The sequence below is a fragment of the Salvia hispanica genome, chromosome 5 (genome assembly GCF_023119035.1).
Source record: "Salvia hispanica cultivar TCC Black 2014 chromosome 5, UniMelb_Shisp_WGS_1.0, whole genome shotgun sequence".
NCBI classification, from domain to species: Eukaryota; Viridiplantae; Streptophyta; class Magnoliopsida; order Lamiales; family Lamiaceae; genus Salvia; species Salvia hispanica.
The window spans coordinates 24,517,544-24,531,769 of NC_062969.1; the positions used below are offsets into that span (position 1 = coordinate 24,517,544).

General features: G+C 35.0%; 2 protein-coding genes across 15 annotated transcripts; one reads left to right on the forward strand and one right to left on the reverse strand.

Annotated features, from left to right (window-relative positions):
• Positions 1 to 1,692: 1,692 nt before the first annotated feature.
• Positions 1,693 to 6,459, forward strand: LOC125186800 (uncharacterized protein At4g08330, chloroplastic-like). Of its 14 annotated transcripts, XM_048083242.1 has the most exons (5): positions 1,693 to 1,992; positions 2,157 to 2,257; positions 4,173 to 4,505; positions 4,591 to 4,675; positions 4,873 to 5,386. In XM_048083242.1, the coding sequence occupies exons 2-5, from the start codon at positions 2,244 to 2,246 to the stop codon at positions 5,068 to 5,070; spliced, it is 630 nt and encodes a 209-aa protein (XP_047939199.1). In that variant the 5' UTR covers positions 1,693 to 1,992; positions 2,157 to 2,243; the 3' UTR covers positions 5,071 to 5,386. The 14 variants fall into 14 exon arrangements, 12 of the variants coding, with proteins under 12 accessions (XP_047939199.1, XP_047939198.1, XP_047939202.1 ...); XM_048083241.1 differs by lacking the exon at positions 2,157 to 2,257 and having other exon boundaries at positions 1,700 to 1,992; XM_048083245.1 differs by lacking the exons at positions 2,157 to 2,257; positions 4,873 to 5,386 and adding an exon at positions 6,271 to 6,459 and having other exon boundaries at positions 1,703 to 1,992.
• A 1,240-nt stretch (positions 6,460 to 7,699) lies between these two features.
• LOC125187748 lies at positions 7,700 to 9,637 on the reverse strand. The gene is made up of 2 exons (XM_048084381.1): positions 9,343 to 9,637; positions 7,700 to 8,269 (listed from the first exon to the last, which is right to left on the reverse strand). Exons 1-2 carry the CDS (start codon positions 9,545 to 9,547, stop codon positions 8,013 to 8,015), a joined length of 462 nt encoding a protein of 153 aa, XP_047940338.1. The 5' UTR covers positions 9,548 to 9,637; the 3' UTR covers positions 7,700 to 8,012.
• Positions 9,638 to 14,226: the final 4,589 nt, after the last annotated feature.

The following is a 14,226-nucleotide window of genomic DNA, read 5'->3' on the forward strand; positions in this document are numbered from 1 at the left end:
GGTCAGCCATAGGCCGGCCGCAATAAAAATAATTCAAAATATACTACATTTACGGAATTAAAATTACGATTAAAATACGGAATTAAATTTACGACACATATACGGGAAAATTAATCCATTCCATTAAAAAAAAGTACAAAGATTTAAAAAAAAAAGTACATGATTTTTTTTTAAAAAAAATAGGGCTTCAACACACGAGCCCCGCCACTCTCTACTCCTCATCGCCATCGCCGTCGTCCTCGCCGTCGCCGCCGCTGCCGCCGCCGCCGCCGCCGCCCGTGGTATCGAGCCCACGTCGGAACCCGCTAGCCGTGCCCTCGCGATTTCCAAATCAACCCGCATGCTCTCGAGCATCTCGTGAAGAAACATCTTCTCCGTGGGGTCAGTGGCGGTCTTCCACTCTTGGAAGACCTTGTACATCTGATCCCGCGTATGGTTACGCGAATGGAGAGTGTACTCGAGTGGGGCGGGTGGGAGGGCGGAGGAGTTTGGACCTCGCGGGGCGATAGGGGATCCGCCCCTCGCGGCCCGGCTTGCGCCCGCTTCTGTCCAACCGGGCGGGGCGACCGGTAAATGAAGGAGGGGATGAAAACTCCTGACTCGCGGCGATCCTCCGGGCGTCGTCCTCATTCTGCCCACTCCCGAGCTGACGGATGGGCGTTGGCGTACAAATTCGCAAAAGCACGGCCCACCGCGGCCCGGGTGCGCTCCCACCCCTTCCTCGGACCTCCTCCGGCTGAAGTCCTTCCCGTGCGGGCAAGTGCCTCCTATGAGGCGGCTACGATCTTCGCCCACATGTTGACGATCCGCTGGTTGTTCGCAACCAGCGGATCGTCGCACACCTCCAACCACCCCCTGGCCACCCCGGCGTACTCATCCTCCGTCCACTTCCTCCGCCAGGGGTGTTGTCACGGCGGGCTGCGATGACTCGCCGACCGCCTTGGCCTTCCCCCCTCGTCGTCTTCTTCGGCGCGGCCCGCCTCGCCGGAACGGGAGTATCCGGATCCTCGAGATCGATCCCCATATCATGCAATGACAGTGCTCTTGTACGGAAAGTTAGAGAGAGAGAAAACTCGTTAAAACAAGTGGTGCAAATGAAAATGAAACGAAAATCGCGTTTATATAGGTTTTTTAAATAAAAAAAAAAAACAAAAACAAAAATCGGCGCTGGCCGATCGGGCCGCCACAATGGCGGCTAGCCGATCGGCCAGCGCCGAGCGATCGGTTTTCCAGCCCACGCCGAAGCGCTCGCCGTTTTCGCTCTCGCCGACTGCAATGGTTCGGCTAGCCGATCGTCCAGCACGACGAATCGGCTAGCCGGTCGCTAGCCGACCATTGCGGATGCTCTAATCTAATCGAATCGCACCAAACCAAATATTTCATCGGTGTTTTTAAAATGATTTTTTCTAAACATCCGAATTATTTTTAATATATTCAATATTATTTAAATAAAATATAGTACTAGTACTATTTAATATAATAATTTTCAAATATTATTTTATTTAAATATTTCTGTATCATAATTGAATATTTTAACTTTTCGGATCTCTTGAATTTTTCGGGTTCAGTTAAATTCAAATTTTATAAAATAGTGATTCTTCCAATAATTCTAATATCTCAAAATTCAAATATTAGAGAAGGTGGAATTAGGTAAAAATTCATTCGAAATACAAATCTCACCCGAAATAATCTCCCACTTCTCTCCGGTTATCTCCCCTGCAGTGACACCAGTGGCTCCTACAATCGCTTATCTAAAACAACATCACAAAATAATCACAGTAGAGAACCCACTCGAGTCTTACTCAGGTAACTGATTGCATCCTCTTTGATTGTTGCAGTGGACGCCGTCTCAATTAACTGTCGCTTTTAAACCCCACCGCCGCATCGATTTCTCCGCCTATCACTTCTCATGGAGACTTCCGGTGGTAGTTATTCTTCGAATCAGCAGTTTTCAGCCTCCTTTGCCGGTTCGCGGCGAGATGTTACTTACAGGTGCGTGATGGCTGCCGTTATGTTGATGATAATTTCATTTCCTTTCAATTAGATTGACTGAGAATATAGGGCAGTGATTGGTGATTGATTGAGGAATTAGAGTGTGTGAATTATGAATATGCTGAATTGATGATTTTTTTTAAAATTTTTTTTGAGGTGATCAGGTGCATGATATGTTATAGGCTTAAAGCTGTTACTAGGTTTGAGTTATAAGTTGCAATGAGACCAATTTTACTGCATCACATCCAGAAATGATCATATTGAGGTTAGATTAGTGTTTTTTTTTTTTTTTTTGCGGGAGGGATTTCCGTTCCCCTTAATGTGTGTAGTGTAGTGCAAACGCTGTATGTACACCGACAGCAAAAACACAGAAGTTGTTTCACCAAATGACTATTTAGAGATCGTGACACCAAATGAATGTTTAGAGTACATAGGAAATGACTATTATTGTTCTTTCAAAGGATATATGGTTTAATGGTTTTAGGTCAATTTTTGACAGCCTAAGTGTACTATCATATTAATGTTCTTGGTTGCAGCATATAAACGGTGGACCACGGACAATGCATTAAATTATGAACCCAGCTACGCTTTCTTTGAATGGTCTAGTCTATCTAATAAATTTGGGGGCAAGAAGTTATTTGATGGTTGGATGTGGGGTTCTTAAGCAAAATGTAACTGGTGTTTCTTATTTTGACTAAAACGTTTTCTTTCGTAGCATAATATTGCAAGGATTCTATAATAACTAGCCTATTTGTGTTCAATGCCACACTTTCTTAAAAAAATGGTCCATTCCTAAGATTGAGCTTCTCACTAAGGTTACAACTGAGTAAAAGTAGAGACCATGCCATGCAAAAAGCTATATAAGTGGTTTTGGCTTCAACATTAACATAGGCAGTATAAGGTGTTATTGAGTGTGTGATTGTGTGTGTATTGAGGAAGGGGGTGTAGAAAGTGGAGACCACCAAGTTAAGTACATAAGGTGGCAAATTCGAGGTTTTTGATGTGTCACCTGGGAAGAGCGTTTGTTTTTAATTTTCTTGGGGCCACAGTCCATGTTCCAATGTTGGTGTAAATTGAGATACTTGAAAACCATCAATTTTGATGTAATGAATTTGAATAGAAAAGCGTAAATGAGGGCCGGCAACTTATAATCTGTCTTAAATATGGATTGCTGTTTAATGTGTGTCTTAAAAATTGAGTCCATGCATTCAGATATTTCTTGTGTATGTGTCTACTGTATATACTAGTGTTGTTCCTCACTATTTGAATGATGTGGGCTTTGTAGCCTTAACCATACTTTTACAGAACAAACACATATACAATAGTTTCTTTGTAGAAGCTTTAGAGGGCAAATTTTCTGGGAACACCTTACTATTTCAAGTCGTCTTAGATAATACTACACTAGTGAATTGTACATGACATGAGGGAAATTTCTGATTCTTTCATTTGAGAGAAGATGAGAACTTGCATCAAAATGCTTTATCAAGACAATCCATATTGTTGGTGTTAGTACAATATCAATTTGTAAAAATGTGGGAGGCTCTGCTCTGCAGTGGTCAAAGGTCCACCATGTATTGTAAGCTATGATAAGCTATAAGGGTGACAGAAATTGAACTTTTAGGAGCATTTTTTGGATTGCACAAAATGCTGTTTGTAGTTGCTAAGACAAGAGCTGGACGGCCCAATCTTATGATGAGATTTACTGAGTTATTTTAGAATTTGTAGTAATTCTATCCAATCAGTTCGTCATAACATTATTTTCCAGTAACTATGAAGATCGGGAAGGAATTTTTTTCCATATCTACTATGCATACCCACACAAAGACAAACGGCCCCTTACTCACAAATATTATGTACTATATGTATATGTGTATGTACATATACACTTAATTATTTTTTAACATTCCATTGTTATGTTGATTTATTTAAGATGAATTTCTTCTATTCTCATAGTACTTTTTACTGTGATTGTTGTGTTCTTGCTTTAGTGTTCTTTTGTTTTTTAGTGGGTGGTGATCATTTATCAATCTATTTTTTAATTGTTAACTTAAAAATTTGCATGCTCTGCTTGAAAAGATTGTCTAAATGATGCATTCATAAAGTTTTATCTCTATTTGGTTTCAAATTGAGCTTCATTTGTGATGCTTGGGTTGAAGTGAATACTTTTTTTCTCTCTGCAGCTGTGGTTCCTGTGGCTATGATTTAAACCTGAACTCATCTAGTCGGAATACATCTACCATTGGTTCCAAATATGGAAAATCTATCAAGAAAGGGATCATATCATTTTTCACAATTGATGAGAGTCGGTTCAATCAGGCCGAAGAATTTAGTTGTGTGCCCTACTTCATCTTCAAGCACTCTTGTGGTATTTTCAGTCGGAAAACAAAACTCCTATGCCGGAAATGTGGGAACCTTGTTGGAATTGCTTCTGACCTGAACAATGATTCTCCTATCCACCTCATAACAGACGGGTCAGATTCACCCTCTAGCAGTGAATTCACCAGTAAGAGAAAGTACGACATCAGGATTCGTTCCTTGCAACCTAGTTCAGCTGGTTTTGGTACTCCTCTTGTCTCATGATGATCATCATTGAATCAGTACCATGTATGCATCGAACCTAATGCTTAACACCGAAGAAGTCATGTTGGCACCCATGTTTCAATACGTAAGTAAGAAGCATGAGGTAAGCTGCTTGTATAGAATTTGAATTTTTCCGTATTTTTATCTCTGCTTGCCCACTTAATCATTGTTAGCAAATCCATACATGGTCGAGCTGAATGAATGATAGCGGATGTGTACAAAACTATGAAACCTGCATCAAATGTAGGGATTATGTCGGTAGTTAGAGTCCAGTGATTTGTTCATTGTTTGGTGATTCAGTTTTTGTCGAGTGTCGGCCTACCTGTCCAGAACGTCGATTTGTTGCTTTCGTCCGACTTGTCAATTGTGTATCTATTATTGGCGTGCTCAAGATTGGGTTTTTCTAAGGTTCTTAAGTCTTGTAGGTATAAGGTGCTAAACGATTCGAACTTACGACTAATGAAGCTTCTTATATTGTATGTGCAAATGATTTGCTGATGAGATAGCGAAATCTCCCTGACATTGTCCATTGCTTCTGCGATACTTCACTCTCAGTTTGTGAAAGGTGGTTTATATTCGGTGTAAAGACAGAGTGATTGCTGCATACTTGAGATATCAAATTGTTAAAAGCTCTACAAAGGTCCCACTTCTTTGTTCCTGTGTCCTAGTACAAAATATGTGTGTGTGTGTGTGTGTGTGTGAGAGAGAGAGAGAGAGAGAGTTGTTGATGAGAAGCACCAAGAATTACAGTTCTTTCTTAAATTCAAAGATTTCAGATCACTGTTTAAGCAACAATAAGTTGTTGGCTTTTGTATTTATTTTTTTCAGAAAAATTTAGTATGTTAGATTTGATACTATGATTGATTGTCTAAACCAGTGGTACAAACAATCTTCTGTTGCCACAGAATGGAGGGGGTGATCTTGTAGTTTTTGGTAAGTGATAATCGGTATTATGTGCTCCATTTTCTTTTCCCTTTGAGGCCGAGAACCTAAACCAGTGGTCGAAATAGTTGGTCATACATTGATAAGAGATGTATAGATTCTCGAGAAGAGAAGACCCATGGTTGTCCCCCTGGATGGCCTGGATCCCAAGAGTGAATTAAAAATTGGATCTCACCCGAATCGCTACATCTAGTCTTCTCATGATCGGCATTGGTTGATCACTAGAAATGTTGGCAACATAAATATTATCAACATTCTGTGGATAGAAGTAGTAGTAGTAGTAGTATATGTCAAGTATAACTACTTTACATAACACTTTATTGACATAGATATATCAGACTATATAGCATGTTACTTAAACAATCGACATGCAAAATATTTTATAATTATGTGTGGACGTAGGGATAACATACATAAAAGTGTGACAAAACAGTGTGGGCTCATAAAAGTTGGTTTGACTTGGTGTAGAAAAAGGGTTTATCTTTAAATGGGAGATTAAGATGAAAAGCAAAATAAAGGCTTGTGTCCTTTATTATGAAGCCCACATTTTTTCAAGATTGTATGGTAGATGATATATAAGGAAGGGGCCCCTTCTTCACCAACTCTTTCCTCATCTCACTATCTTTTTTCTCTATGGAATTCATGTGCACTTAATACAAAGAATCTATATATAGTTCTATATACATGCATGTGATATTGTGTGTGTATAAAAGAGTGTGTGTTGGCTATGGTATGATAATTCAGTGACATGTCTAGAAAACGGAACTTGGAGAGTCGGAGCTACTAGACATTTGATCAAGACGATTCGAAAGGCTGATCTCTTCGGTATTCGTGAATGGACGGTGATATTCGCTCACCGAGCTTCCGTGATAAATATTTTCATGCTTCTAGGGTGTGGTATTTGTTTATGGTTTAATACTTGGGAATAATATAATGTTAGATCTAGATTTGTACTTTTCACATGATTTATGAAATGGTAGTGAATTTTAAAATTAATTTTGCGGTTAGGAGGGGGTTATGAGTATCTTTTTGTTAAGTATGCATATATATTAGATTAGGCCAAATATGAATTGAAGAAACCTTGGATAAAAATCTAGATTAAAAACGGTACTCCTACAATTAATCTGATATTTTCATCTCTCAACGATAATACCGTGAACTATATATAAATCAAAATTAATTACCTGAACTATTTGTCTCATAACAGAAATATTCCTAATCACTCATATATATGATCAAAATTAACAAAAATGTCCCAAATTTTGATATTTGGGGAATGGAATATTATGGAAAGGCTAGTCACGAAATGTTATTTCTTCTACATTTTGTTGGACAATGAAACAATGTTGCTTTGATACTAGATCATTCAATAATGCAGTATTATACATGTCACCGTATGCCAACCCACATTCACATATGATCACTAATTTTATCAAATTCGATGCCACAAAATCAAATTGTCTTGAGAATTGAGATTATTCGAAAGTACATGACCCATAAGTCAAATCTAATCAAGCATGACATTGTTCCGCGATTAAGTACCAGATAGTATCTTGTTTAATCCATCAATCCAAACACCTTAATTTTATAGTTTCATCTTTTCAAAAGCCAGTAACTATTGTTGCAGATCAGTTGAGCTATCAAACCATTTTAATTTCGTGCTTGATTCAATCATCTGAGTTAATGAACAATTTCCTTAATTAACCAGAAAAAAGAAACATCTTTCCCTTTCCATGTTCACCTATAATAAGAAAAACTTAAGATGAGAATGAAAAATATAAGCAAGGACAACTTTCATGTGGAAGGATGCTTAAACAAAGTAGAATACATTCCAACAACAAGGCTCAACTAAATCAAGCTGTCTATTGAATTTTGGTCAAGAGAAATACACCTAAATCAATAATGTCCAAGAATTGTGGTCCTGTAAGAATTGTGGCATACAAGCAATTTAGCACATGCATCCATCCCTTCCCATTTTGCAATTTGTGGGGTTAAGCTTTCAAAATGAATAGTGTTAAGATAGCAAAAAAGAAAGTCATGTTTCATCATCATGCATGTGTTGATGAACTGAATTCTTGAAGATTAATTGGAAGAGGCCATGATTTAGCATTATGTTTTTGTGGCCCTCTTGCTTCCTTGATCATTGGAGCACCTAATAATTCAAATTTGTGCTACTTTCTTGATGTTTCAACTTTCATATACAAATTAAAGCATAGATCTCACATGATACATTTATCTACATGTCACTTGCATGTTCTAGCTAGTAATGGATACATAGAATTTTGGTCTTGAAATTCACCAAAATTAAATGACTTTTTTTTGGCAAGATGCAATTTTGACTAGATCCCACATCTCAATTATATATATATGGTGTGATGTGATGAATTCCTACACAAAAAAATTGTGGGAGTGAAAGAAAAAAAGAAAGGAAGCTAGGGTGTCTTTTTTTCTTGCAAAACCCTTTATTCTTTGGCCCTCTTCTAGTCTTCTTTGTCACCTTATCCACCTATATTTAACATTCTCCCTTTCAAGGTGCTTGGTGCTGACTTGGCCTTGGCCGGCCTCTTTCGCTTGATGAGGTGGAAGAGGTGACCAATCCGCCTCCGCCACCTCAGCGACATGCGTGGCTTCGTGTGCTCGACCACACTCTTGAACTTTTCATCACAATATTTCTCATCATGTGCAATTTTGGACGTTTTCCCTTTGTCCCATGAGGCCACACCATTCTCTTCGAACTTGATTGATATAAATGAGTCTGCATTTGATAAAGTGTTATGCATATATTCATTGCCAACCAAATTAGATATATTTTGCTAACAAAATATGGTCCCATGACTTAGAATAAAGTTGAAAACTATACAGATATCAATAATCAATAAAAGGTGATAATTCATGTCACTTTAGAGACATCCAAACATTATGAATCTTCTATGTTTAAAGAGAAAAGTCTAAGGTTCAACCTTCATTGTTTCCCCTTCCCCAACTAAAAAATACAATGAGAATAATTCAAGATCACAATTGTTTCAAGAAAATATCATTAGTTGCTTGGTAGAAAAAAGAAGAAGAAAGGAGTACACAAACAAAAATCCAAGAATTTTCAAAAACCAAACCACAAAATATTCTTCATGAAATTGTTATATAAATCAAATTCTTGTTGCTTTATTATTGGATTAATTACATATTACATTGTATAATAATATCGATCTATGGATATATATTAGTAGTAGTACTATTTTGTAATGATATAGTACATAATGTTGGGATGGTGCAAACTGCAAAGTTTGTTTTTTGATTACATCAAACAACTCTCGATCCAAAAATATCTTTCACTAAAAACAATGCAACCATTTATTATAACTATTTTGGTGATGAATTTAGTCAAAAAGTAGCAACTGCCCACCAAATCGTTTCTCTACCCACACTTATAACATAATCAAATCATAATTTCCCATACCAATATAAAAATCAACTATTCAACAATTATTGAACTCTTAATTTTATCCGAAATTACAAACGAGACCGAACTCCAACCGAATTTCGCCCTCACATTCGGCTCGATTCTAACTAATCACATTCAAGTTCAGTCGAAAACGACAAGCGAAGTCGGCCGATTTGACCACCTCAAGTTTCTTAACATTCGTGTCAGTATGCAATTCGACCAGAAGCCAACTCATCAACAGTAATTATCAAGTACTAAAAATTTTAATAAAAATATGATCGACGTGGATGAAATTCTTTCATACCATTATCATAATAAAATATCAATAACTCCACGTGGCATATCGGTGTGTGTATTTTGTGTAAAATGGAGAGAGAGAGAGATGTGACCTTCTGGAGATGGAGAAGAAGGAGTGTGGGATCTGCGCGGATTTGTAAGAGCAAATATTTTTGGTAAGAAAGAGTAGTGAGTAATTCGTTGGCGTTTCTTTGCAACAACTAAGAGCTTTTCATTCAAGCATAAAGCACAAACTCCAACTACCATTTCTGTTGGATGATAACAGCACCATCGCCTCTCATCTCTACTGCAATCCATTCTCTTTCTCTCTCTCTCTCTCTCTCTCTTTGTGTGTGATGAGGCAAGAAATTCAAGAATTTGGTTTGGGATATCCAGAACAAGATAACTGATGAGAGAAGAATGAGATGGGAGCAAGTATATATATGGATGTAATTGGAAAAAAAAAATTAAGATTTAGATATTAATTATCCAATCTTAGCCCTTAGATTTTTTGATCCAATGGCTTGAATTAAGATCATGTGGAAATTTTTTTATTTTTTTTAGAATAAGCTAAAAATGTAATCATTCTTTTGTTCTACTCAATTAATTCTCAAAATATTTCAATTTATTCCTATTATAGTAGTCCTACTACACAATATATTTACATGATTTAGTCATTGGATTTGCAAATTTCTCCTACATTTCTTTAGTCTATATTATTTGGAAATTACATCCACATTCATCATATACCTATTGGAATATCATCGCAAATATCAACATATCATGTCAATATTAATACAATCATAATATCAACATGTAAATATTATTTTATAAAATTCAATTAAACAACACGGACATACCAATATACTATCAATAAAGACTTGTTACTACCTTTAAATTTATATTCATTTACTCATTTGAAAATAAAGACTTGTCACTATATCAATATTCAGTAAAGACATGCAAGATAAACGCCATAATTGATAATAAACAATGTCAACATAGTATATTCAACATATTAACACATCGACACAAGTACATATTAACACCGTTACATGAGTATATCAACACAATTAATCGCTCAAAATTTAGAAATATCCCCGTCAATCAGGAAATCCCAAAATATATGGCTTGTATATTTTGTGTTTGACAAAGTGCCCATATAATTTCATTTTGTTTGCTCTAAATTGATGCTTGGGTAGTGATTAGATATAGTGCATTTCTTTCCGGACCAGGTGACTACTATATACTAGTAAGTAGTAATTAATTACAAATAGTTGTGCATTAAGGTGTTGGATTAACCTTAAATTTCTTTAATTTTAGGCTGCTCCTAAAATAACTGATGTGACAAAATTCATCTCGACTAATTTAACCTCTTAGTTATATTCTATGTAGCTTTTGTTGATAGGGATCATTGGTCCTAGCAATTTATAGTGTGATGTTACACTGTTTTAATTAGTTGGTGATAAATAGGCTCATCCTTTTCAAACTAGTTGGACTCATCCCTTTCCCAAAATTGACCATCGATTTTTTTATCTTATTATATCTTGATTAAATTAGTGGTTTTTGTTTAGTTTTTTTAAAGAAATTTTGTGTTCATGGGTACATTTTTGTATTAAAAAAAAAAAGAAGAAGATGTGGTTTAGAGTGACTCGATTTTTGTATTCAGGTACCTCATTCCCTATAATTATAAAATCTCAGGATACTTAGATTAATTGTGTTAATAAATAGAGGATTCTGGCATTCTGCCCTTTGGTGGATTTTACTTTATTTAATTATCTTCAAGGACATCACCCTCTACGTGCGTTTATAGTATCCCTTCATTTAATTATTTAGTTAAGTTTGTAGCGATTCCAACCACAAATCTTTTAGATGTAGTTCACTTGAGATGGGTTGTTACTTGTTAGTGGGATTCTAGTACTAATTTTTTAGCACAATTTATTGGGATAATTCATGAGTTTTAGATCAACCATACTTATATTGTGAGCTAATCTAATGCATATTAATTGAGTTAGAATTTTATGGAAGTAAATTCTTTAACCCCAAACTCTCTAAATTTTGCAGACGATTTGGATTAGCCTGTTGGTTTCAGATTGCATTAATTTTCTATTTAGTAGAATTTGGAAGATTGAGGTCTTTACCAAGGAATCAAAGTAGATAAGGTCATTGAAAAGCTATGCACATGATAGAGCATCTTACTATTTAATTATTAAGAAATTTCATCCATATCAATAGTGTTGAAATGAATGATATAGTTATCAAACTGATAAAATTAGAAAGGGGAAAAAGAGTGTATAATTTTAAGGGGTGGAAAAATAAAAGAAATCCTTCATATTTTTTAGGGATGGACTACAATGACATATTTCTAGTTGGCACAAGATTTTAGGAATGGTTGATTAATATAGTTAAATGGAGAGAGAATTGATGCAACTAAGTATTAAATAGAAAGAGTAAGAACGTTTAATATTTAATTTGAAAGATAAAAAAATGGTTGAGTGTATTAGTTTGAGAGAAAAAATTGTCAAAAATAGAAATATGTCATTTTAGTTGGGACAAGCTAAAAAGAAAAATGTTTTATCTTAGTTTTGGACGGAGGATAAAACATACTCCCTCTGTTCCATTTTAATAGTGTCATTAGTCTATTTTAGAAAGTTCCGAGTTAATTGAGACATTTCTATTTTTGCCAAAAAATACTTTCCTCTTTTACTTTATTCTCTCTTACTTTTTTCACCATCCATTTAACATATCATTCTTAAACTCCGTGCCAAAAAGAAATGTCTCTGTTAACAAGAACGGAGGGAGTACTAATAACCATACAAATTAAATACTCCCTCCGTCCCGGCTAAGATGACACATTGCTTAGCCGGCACGGGATTTTAGGAGTTATTAGTTAAAGTGTTTAATTGGAGAGAGAGAAGGTGGGTGGAAGCATTAAAGTAGAGATATAAAGAAAGATGAATATTTTAATAGGAGTGAGAAAAAGTGGTTGAATGTATTAATTGGAGAGAGAAAGTTACCAAAAAAGGAAATGTGTCATCTTAGTTGAGACAGACTAAAAAGAAAAACGTGTCATCTTAAATGGGACGGAGGGAGTACTATCATTGGACCTAACCCCTAATATTATGGCCCATTATAGACAGTGAGGCCTTTTATGCATATCACATTTTGGTAAAGTTACTAAATGGGCGAAATGATCTGGCCTAGGCCCAAATCAGGCCAAGACTCTAATTTTGGTTTTGGTTTTGGTTTTAGTTTTGATCATGACTTCTAAATCTGATTATAAAACTGATAAATTCATAATATAGACATCTACATGTATTTATTTGATTGAATAATAGTAATGTTTTAATCCACCTAAATTTTTACTACTCCATATACTATTTTCAGGCCCAAATCCTAATATCTTGGCCCATTGTAGAGAATCAGCGCCTTTTATGCATAACATAGAGTTGTTGAATGGGTTGGGACGATAAGGCCGACCAGCGTCACGGCTAGGCCTAAGTCCACGACTAACTGGTTCGGCTAGATTAAGTGTTTTTTTCTACATATGAAGACCCACTTTATAACCGGCTAATTTATTTTAAATTATATTTTAGTAATTTCATATGTATTTTTAAATTTTTTATTAAATATTACTTCCTTCGGCCCAATTTAAGCGAGTCTTTCTATTTAGGCATATGAATTTAGATAGTTGTGTTTAGTGAATTAAATCATAAATACTACTCCCTAAGTCCAACTAAGTTAAGTCGAAACTTTTTTACACAAAAATTAAGAAATTGTGTTGAAAAGTAGGAGAGTGGAATAAAGTAAGAAAGATAAAAGAGATAGTAGTAAATTAGGTGATGAGATAAAGTAAGGGTGATTGAACGTTTTGTTTTTGTCAAAAAAAGAAATGACTCAATTTAGTTGAGACACCCCAAACACGAATACGACTCAACTTAGTTAGGACGGAATGAGTAATAAAGTAGAAAAAAATAAAATAGAAAAAAGAAAAGAATAAAGCAGAATTAAGTGAGAAAAAGAATAAGAGATAAGAAGATAAGGTAGGAGATAGAATTGAATTCATTATTGTCAAAAAAGGTAAATGCATCACTTACACTGAGACAGAGAGAATATTAACTAAAAGTGGCTATATTTGAAGTACGAAACTATTTATAAGATTTTATATTTTTAATTGGAATTGTAATTCATATATATATGTTTATTGGATGATTTTAGAATTACATGAAATACTAGTATATTGTTATTAATTATATAAATATGCATATTTAAATTTATTCAATTGTAATTATTTAAAAAAAAAAATTTAAGTGCAACCCAGAGGGTCGACTCGACACAGTTGCCAAGTCATGTATTTTGGTAATTTATTCAAGCTAAATATTTTTATTTAAGTAGTAAAAAACTGGTATATATTATAAATTTATTGTTTGTTCTTATGTAGCACCCAGTCTGATATTTCAAATTTATAATGTAATAATATCCTACTTTAGGAGTCATATTTGAGTTCAGCATAGGTTTTAAAAAATTAGAGAAAAGGTGGTGAAATAAGATATTGGAATATGAATCCTACTTTTATACGTAGATTAGTTTTATAATAAAAGTGAGTGAAAAAATGATAGTAGAATGTGAGGATTATTATTATTTATGAAATATTTTAACCGAGGCTTTTAAAGTGAAACACGCTAAAATTATAAACAGATACTGTTAAAGTAGGACAGAGGAGTAATTCTTAAATGTAGATGAATATATAAGTAGAATGGAAAATTGAATTGAATACTGAATATGGATACAATATTAGGAAAATAATAATGGCGGCCTATTTTTGGCCATATAGCAGTACTAGCGTTGGCTGAAAAAGAAAATTGCTTTTATTTTTAATTTTTAATATAATTTTATTATCATTTTAATACTACTACATTTTTCCTATAAATATCCTCATTCCTCGCTTCATTTTATATCCCTCTTCTATATTGTCTCTCTAAATATCTCATAGTTTG

Bases quoted from the DNA above. Each gene is read 5' to 3' on its own strand.
- LOC125187748 (XM_048084381.1), bottom strand. From the start codon at position 9,547: ATGGATTGCAGTAGAGATGAGAGGCGATGGTGCTGTTATCATCCAACA. The intron at 8,270-9,342 runs GTCACATCTCTC...TATCAAATGCAG, and splicing joins TTCTTCTCCATCTCCAGAAG to ACTCATTTATATCAATCAAG.
- LOC125186800 (XM_048083241.1), top strand. From the start codon at position 1,910: ATGGAGACTTCCGGTGGTAGTTATTCTTCGAATCAGCAGTTTTCAGCC. The intron at 1,993-4,172 runs GTGCGTGATGGC...TTCTCTCTGCAG, and splicing joins CGGCGAGATGTTACTTACAG to CTGTGGTTCCTGTGGCTATG. The intron at 4,676-4,872 runs GTAAGCTGCTTG...TTGGTGATTCAG, and splicing joins ACGTAAGTAAGAAGCATGAG to TTTTTGTCGAGTGTCGGCCT.